This window comes from Glossina fuscipes, unplaced genomic scaffold (assembly GCF_014805625.2).
Source record: "Glossina fuscipes isolate IAEA_lab_2018 unplaced genomic scaffold, Yale_Gfus_2 197, whole genome shotgun sequence".
NCBI lineage: Eukaryota > Metazoa > Arthropoda > Insecta > Diptera > Glossinidae > Glossina > Glossina fuscipes.
The window spans coordinates 520,726-529,325 of NW_023998540.1; the positions used below are offsets into that span (position 1 = coordinate 520,726).

The 8,600-nt window shown below is 33.6% G+C and overlaps 1 protein-coding gene across 1 annotated transcript; it reads left to right on the forward strand.

Moving 5' to 3' along the window:
- The first annotated feature begins 5,022 nt into the window (after positions 1–5,022).
- On the forward strand, positions 5,023–6,561 carry LOC119641944. Its single transcript, XM_038040872.1, has 2 exons — positions 5,023–5,251; positions 5,326–6,561. Exons 1-2 carry the CDS (start codon positions 5,023–5,025, stop codon positions 6,162–6,164), a joined length of 1,068 nt encoding a protein of 355 aa, XP_037896800.1. The 3' UTR covers positions 6,165–6,561.
- The last annotated feature ends 2,039 nt before the right edge of the window (positions 6,562–8,600 follow it).

Here is an 8,600-nt window from a genome sequence, read left to right on the forward strand (position 1 = left end):
TAAACTAGGCTTCTTATAGATTGAGCGAGAGAGAGAGAGAAGTCTATGTAATGCAAGGAGTATGTATATCAGTGAAGGAAGGAAATTGAATATTTTAAGTAACTGCCATTATGTGACAGAAATATCGTATTGTCGTATTGACTGGCACACGAGGGCACCCAATTGCATCTACTACTACTACTACTACTACTACTACTACTACTACTAATATCGGCTTGTGTGTTTTGTTTTTCCAAGGAGTGCATGCATTCTGTCAATTTCATGTGTCGGTGTATATTATTATCTAACTTTAATGTATGTCTCAATAATGATTTGCTTAATTTTTTCTTTTTTTTTCTTCTTTTATTTCTCCTAATGAATAAATAGATTTTTGTGATAAATGGAAATACGAATGAATATGTGGGAAATTGAAAAGCTCTTAATATTTATTTATTTATTTATTTTCTTTTTCGGTTTGCTTTACACTTATTTTTTCATTATGCTATAAATAGAGTTCTTTAGTTTTAAAAGCCTATCGTCAAAGACTTGAAATTTGAAAATTAAACTATTAAGTGGGGTTGGCAGTCGTTTGCTTTGTGAAAATTGTTAGTTATTTGACTTGATGTTGTTTTTATATCAAAATGTCTGTATGACCAACAACCATCGGAAATGTTTCGTTTTTATTAATTTACGGATAAAATATTCAAGTAACATAACTAATTATGATAGTTGAGCCAAAGAAGACATTGCATACTATAATGAATTGCAACCTAATAAAGATCGCATATAATCGGAGTATATATAATGGAAAAATTTGAATTAAATACATGCATATATTATGGTTTGAACACAATGTAAAAGCGAGAGAACTAACAAAGATAGGCAAAGCTAATTTGGTTCACTTCAAATCGAGCATTTACTGTTTAGTATTTATATCTTAATGGTTCTTAAAAGTTGTTAGTCTTCCATGATTTGACGAAAGATTTCTGGATCAAACCATGTGGGGAATATGCCAACGAAATATTTCTCTTAATAATATTTCTTAACTTACTCAAGATTCTTTACATGCTTTCGGATCCTTGCAGGAATCTGGTGGTTTTAAATTGAAATAAGGAGTTTAGGATTCGTTTGATTCCATACATATAAGAAACAGGGCATTTTGCCGGTAAGAATATGTTTTGAATTCTTCTGTTTCTGTTTTAGAGGCTCATGAAAATCGAAGGGGCTTTCTTTAATCACCATACAAGTTCGTAAACTGCAAACATATTGTTGAAATTTAATAAATAATGAAGTCGAAGAGCAGTAGAACCTTGGAAAGACCTCTAAGAAAGTTCCGCAATTCCATTCTTGTAAGCTTAAGATAATCCTTATTCTCAATCCGCAAAGATTTGCACTTACATTCATTGTAATTATTTAGGGTTTTTTTTTGTTTTCACTAACTTTTCTCCCTTTCAAACTATCGCGTTTTATAGAATTTTATTATAGCCATCAACGAAAAATGAAGGGTTGTTTCGTTCTAACGAAACCTTTGCAACGCTCAGAAAGAAGCAAAAGAAGAAGACACCGTAAAATCTATATATTCTTGATCAGCATTAAATTCTGCGTCGATTTAAACATATCCGTCTCTCCATCTGTGCAACGGCTGTTGTAAACATTCTCCTGGCCGAAAATAATGATGCTATCGACTTCAAATTTGATAGGAGCGTAGAAAATTCTCGCATCAGAATTTTATTCGATACGAACTGAATCAATTGAAAATGGGTCAAATGGGTCGAAGGACACGCCTACAGTAAAATGTAACTGAGGACCCCTCTGCTTTTCAACAGGAATTAAAAATTTGCCACAGCTGTTCGTCTGTTCATCTGCCCGTTTATTAGTCCGTTCATCTAATCGCTTGCCAAACTTTGTAGTATATGCGGTACACATTCCCCCGTCCGCGCAAATGATAATATCGTTAACATATTAGTAAAAGAGCTTGAAAATGGGCGAAACAGGTCGAACAACATGCCTGCGTAACAAAAACTGTCAACACCTTTGCTCTACATTTTTTTTTTTTTTTGCTTGTGAGTTGCCACTTTTGAAATAGAAAAAAAAAAACAGCCATCCCCAACCATTATTTCAGGGTATGAGCGCATTCAGTTATTTTCCATTTTTTTTTTTTTTTAGCCTTTTCTAGCATAACGATGATGGGTATAAAAGAGTCGGTCACACTTGAGTAAAATTTCTTTCCTTGTGTTTTAATTCATTTTTCTTTTACAGTTCATTCTTTGCAATGATAATGATATGATGCAATTATTATTCCGTTAATTAAGATGCTGGTCCATTGGCTCTTATTCACGTTAGAATATTTTTATTTATTTTATTTTTGTAATAAAGTTATCGCTTTATTATGCTTTACAATTGTTTCTACGTAAATGATTAATTACAAGTAATTATTCGATGCTTTAGTTTTTGAAGCTTCCCTTGTTTTTTACTTTTAGAAAACGCAAAAAGAAAAACTCATTTATGTTTATCAAATATTTACTGAATCGTCAAGGTTTTGTACTGTAAGAAATTATTCATTATTTAAGCAATACTTCCTTTGTTTTATAAAAGTTTGAAGAAACTGATAATGGAGAAAAAATATTGCATCTTGACTTAATATATTCCCAGATAAAATTAATATAATTAGTTGCCGTACTCTTTACTTGCAGAACATGGAAATGTAAATCGATTACGATGTTAAGCTGCTTTTCCTGTCTTTTGAAAACGGAAACGTATCAGCTTCAAATTGACTTAAATAATTTGGTTACGTGGTGCTCGTTTTATTTTATGAAATTAAATCTTAAAAAATGCAAGAAGCTTTCATTCTCAAGCCGGAATTCGGTTAATATCGAGTATTTCATCGATTCACACAAGTAAGATTCGTTTATCGACTTAGGCGCCCTATTCGACCGAAGATCATGCTTTAATTTGCATATTGAGTTCCCTTTTAAAGATCTTTACATTACACGTCTTTAGTTAGACCAATACTTGAATATGCCTCTGTTATATGTTCGCCTTCCTTGAGGTATTATATAGATTCAATTGAATCCGTTAGAAATTAATTCTTTCTGTTCGCCCTTAGGAATTTCAAAAAGTTTTCTTTGAATGCTTTTAGACATATCTATGCTTCAGTACTTAAAACAATTAAAAAGGCAATGGTGGACCGCCACTCACTAATAAATACTCGATACCGCTTCGCTTAATATTGTTATTCATATAAGGGGTTTTTGAAAATAAGGCCTTACATGGAATGTGGTTAAAACAGTGGTTCGATCCGAATCATTTTTCGAAAGCGTTTCTCTGTGGAGCAAACTTCACCAAAATATCTCGAAAAGTGGGTCCTGTCAGTTGAACACAAAACTACATGGACAGACAGCAGACGTATAGACAAGCTTAGATCGATTCAGAAAATGATTTCAAATCGATCGGTATATTTTAACGCACTCTAGGTGTTTCATACGTCCGCAAAAGCTTAATATACCCAGTACAAATTGGTAGGTAGAGTACAGGATATAATAAGCTACCTGCAGTGTACAAATTTACAATATTATGTTACCGCATTTCGAATGTGTATCTTCGAGTAATTCGTATGCGTTAAGATTTCTAATATACCTACACATACTGCGTAGTGGTAAATATAAAAAGTTATTTTATTATTTAACTGAGGGAAAATCCTGCTCATGTTTTCGCTTACATAGTTAAGCAATAAATTCTATTATGTTATATTTAGGTATAAATTCACAGTTAAGCATTCACAGGCAAACTCTAAAGATTACCGCATAATTCTTTCAGTTTTTATATACGCATTAGAAACTATTACTAAATTTTCGAAAAATCCCGTTCTTAACATGAACAAAGAAAAATTGAAATTTATATTGAAGAGAAAACAAATTAAGCAAACGTTAAAAGACGAGAACATATTGAGAATGTATTCAGTACAATATTTTACTTTGCCAAGCAAAGATCAAAATCCACGATATTACGAAATTGTTTAGAAATCGTTCAAGTGTTGTATCAATCTCCGAAGAAATCAAGATTTGTCTAAAGTATATATCTGCGGAACAATTTCAATTCAATCTGCAAGAGCTTTCTTGGAAGCTGTCTAAGGATCAAACCAGGTAAAAATCAATTCGGCTTCAATGATAACATTTCAGTTTGCAGTTGCTCATATCATCGGTATCCAAACGTTTCAATCTTTGATTGCCGGGAATACACCTTGTTCTACAAAGTGACTTTTCTCTTTTACATCTTAATGCGAAAATTATAAAATTGCCTTCTATAACTTGCAACATTCGAGTAAAATTATAGATTTGGGTTTGTTGTCGCAGATATAGTTCGGATTTATTTCAATTTTATTCATTTAATCGTTGCTATTTCTATGTAGCCTCTGTCCAGTAATGACTAAAGACCGAAAATATTTTCCATGACAAGTGCCGCGTGAAACCTGCCCAATTTGTCTTATGCGTCAAATTCTTTTTTTTTATTTCCATTATATAGAGCCTAAATAACTGATATAAACCCGAAAAACTATTAATTTTAAAAAGGAGTACTTTTCACGTTCGTAATATTCGTCGCAGTTTGTTTTGGCATTGGAGCTTAGCAAAGTAAAATCCTTGGTAAAGGAGCAGCACGGGCCTTAATCTGTTACGGGATGATTATACTCCTTTCTGGAATTTGTATTAAGACTGCATTACTATTTTTTATACAATTTCCAGTTACTAAGCAATACTAAGCAATTCTTTAAAAGAAACGATGTACATACAAGATACATTATTCAATGACATCTAAGAAGTATTTTGTTTTCTTCAAGTACATCGACACTTTATAACGTCAGCTAGGGTATCGTAAAAAAAAAGTTAGAGTGCTGCAGAGAAATGGAGTAAAACGACATTGGGAATGGTTTTCAATTGTTTTTTTAAAATCTTGGAAAAGGAGTTCCCTTAATCAGGATAAATTTATAACCCTGGAATTGTTTATTGAATAATTTTTATTTACCATTTTTTTTGTCACAGCGTAGCAATGGAAGCATCACGAGTTACAGTATCCCGAAATTTGAAGTTTGCTATCTCCCATGCATTTGAAGCATCAATACTCATCAAAGACGCATGGCTACTCTTAGAAGATGCGGATATAGGCCAAGACTTAATAGCATATGGTTTTGAAATGACAAAAATAGCTACCAAGTTATTTGAAATTAACAAATCAATAGTCGATCCTGCCCGTTTCACTGGAGAGCGGGTACAAACTTGTAAGATTCATTTCTTAATGCATTTTTATTTTTTTGTCTCATATATAAACTCGAAATTAACATCAAAAATTTAGGTTCACCAGTAGCAACAATAAGTGGCACTGCGGCAGTACAAACATTACCAGAAGCACCACCGAATTGTAATAATTCGCGACAAGACCAAATTATGGCTAATATGGAAGTACAAAATGCACCAGACGATCATGTTGGTAATCAAGAACAAAATGAGACAAGGAGCAATATAGAAATAAAAACTTTACTAGAAGCACAGCTGCATTCCCGTAATCAAGAACAAAATCAAACAACAGACAATTTGAAGGTACAGAAATTAGAAGACTCGCAGCCGCCACTTGTTAACCAAGAACAAAAGCAAATAAAAAATGTAGAGGCAAAAAACTTAACGAACGCGGAGCCACACGCTGGTATTCAACAAGAAAGCCAAGTCAAGGCCGTTCATGGAGGACAAAATTTGCAAAGCGGGCAGCCGGTCCTTGGTAATACACAAGAAAAACAAATAAAACACAATTTGGGAGGACAACATTTAGAAGACTTGGAGCCGGTATTAGTTAACCAAGAACAAAAGCAAATAAAATATGTAGCGCCAGAAAACTTAACAAAGCCGGATCCACACGCTGGTATTCACCAAGCAAAGGCCGTTCAGAGAGTACAAAGCGCACAGCCGGTCATTGGTAACGCACAACAAAAGCAAATAACAACCAATTTGGGAGGCCAAAGTTTGCTACGGGGACAACCGCAGTTTGACACCCACCATCACAGCGCGCAACAAATAACACCTAATCTGTGGGGACAAAATTTACTAAACGGACAGTTTGACATCCAACAACAAATAAGAGCGAATCGGGCAAAACCAAACCCACAAAGCGGACTGTTCTCCTTTGCTAATGCACGTTAAATGACACCCATTCTGAGAGGACAAAGCAGTGCTTGGGTAACGCATTTCAAAAACAAATAACATCCAAGCTGAGAGGGCACACTACTGAATGGATAGCTACCGACAACAAAATTAAATAAGGACCAACTTAGGAGCACCTTGCTGTCACAACCCAATATAATTTTCCTTTTACATACCTCGTCTACTTTATCAATTTCATACAATTTGATTGACATTAAAATCAAATCATTGCATATACGTTGCGAAGAGCAAATTAACTAGAATATATAGATCGAATTCATGTATACTCACACATATGCACGCTCATAAAAATATATATTACAAATAATATTACTACGGAAAGAAACAATTTGGAGTTTTTAATGGTAATGCAGGCCAGCTCCTAGACCGCTTCCTCGATTCGTAGTCAAGCGAGGACCTTTCAAAGAATGTGAATCCTTTGAAATTTTAAAGTTTCTAATCAAAAAATGAATAACAGTGAAATCCGATCTTTTTCAGTTCCTTCCAGATAAAGATGCTTAGATTCTAATAGTCTATCTTCCAACAATTACAGAAGACTATAATAAATATTGCGATAATAATAATGTAAAGTAAAGCAAACTTTCATTTCATTTACTCGAAAAGAGAAACTCATTTATTTTAGAATTTCGTAATTTTTCTACAGAAACTAGTTCTTACAAAGCAGTTCGGAGTTAAAAAAAAAAAAAAAAAAAAAAAAAACTATAATAATCAAAAATCGTTCCCACCACAAAGAATAGTTGTGAGCAACGTCGCGGATTATAATGAGTAGGTTGGACGATTTATGCCTGGTACTCGTATTGTTTGCCACTTGTATATGGACTTTTCAAAATAAGGCGTCATATGGGAGGTAGTCGAGTGTATCCTTGGGCCAAAACGCGTCAATGTAACATGTTAGTGAGAGCATCTTAAAACTTGTGACCAGAAGGTTGAGCACAAGCCAATAAGATGGACAGAGGGACAGACAAGCGGCAACCGATTTAAAAGGCAATTTCGAATTTTTCCTTATAATAATACCTCCTTCTGGATGCGTACATCCGCTCAAACTTAACATGCCCTTATATTAGAACTGAGGTGTAGGCTATAACATTTACATTTGCAAATAAGTTAATATGATTTTCTTTTCATCTTAGTAAATATTTAGTTCTTTTTTTGTAGGCATAGCTTTTTTCGTTCTTGTTCCAACTTTCTTTTTATATAAGTTTTTTTTTATCTTTCATAAATTTCCTTTTTTCTTCGGCTCTTTCTTTAATGATAACTGAAACAATTCTACACAGAATTGATCAATACTTGCATTGTGCATTTGTAGCGTGAATTCTACCCCAGAGTTCGCACCAAAACCATTGATGTTACTATCGGTAAAGCATTGATTAAACCATTAATATTAACGGGTTTGTTGCACCGTCTGTAGAATTCGCACTAAAATGTCCACAAGGAGGACATAGAATTTTTATAGAATTGGCATTTCTTACTTGGCTGCACCTACGTAAAGTATATAAAACAAGCACATGATCGTTGTACACTATTGGAAAGATTGCTTTATTCTCCAAGGCAAAAACTTGGCGTCATTTACACCACATTTTACACTACTTTATTAATATTATTATAATTAATTTAGCTGAATAAGTAAATTTAAAGACTAAAGTCTTAAAAGCACCACTATTTGAGGCTTTCGGCTTTATTTAAAACTATCGCGCTTGTGATTTGGATTCACGATACTTGAGTTGTTGTACTCGGCCACTCAGTCGGATAACTATATATAATGTTTCCAAAGCTGTATAGAACTGCGTTTGTACTGCGAATTCTGCACGGTGTCCAAAAAGTACGACCAATTTTTTTATTGCTTTTTTAAATCCATTTTGATCTTTCTTTTCGAATAACTTCGCACAAACGACTTTTGCTTGTTAATAGCTTGATTTCAACAGAAGGAATTCATAGCGTGTAACTCTGCGATAATCGAACAACACCTGTTAACACTAGTTTGATTTTTGAGTGGCTTTTGTGCGCGTTTTCGTTCTGAGCTCGAGCATTGGTCGTAGATCGAAATTAAATTTATTTGAATATTATTTCATTCTCAATTTACAGCTGTTTTCTCTTAAAAATGCAACTCTAAACAATCAATACTAAGGCAAAACGTTAGTTATTTACTTTACGCCCGATCTGACAACATACAAACACCTAGGAATCTCGAAAATGAGACCTAACTACGACCTCACAAAATTAGTGCCCCATAGAGAATTGCGCTGCGTTTGCTCTTCAAATTCTATATAAGGTGCGTCAAGGACACCATGCTTTGTGAAAAAAGAAGTGATGAAGACATTGCCTAAGAGAAAATCTTTTATTTAAAAATTTTTCAGCTTTAAAAAAATTAATAATATATTTTTTATACTCAAATTTTGCTTTGTTTAGAGTAGTGGT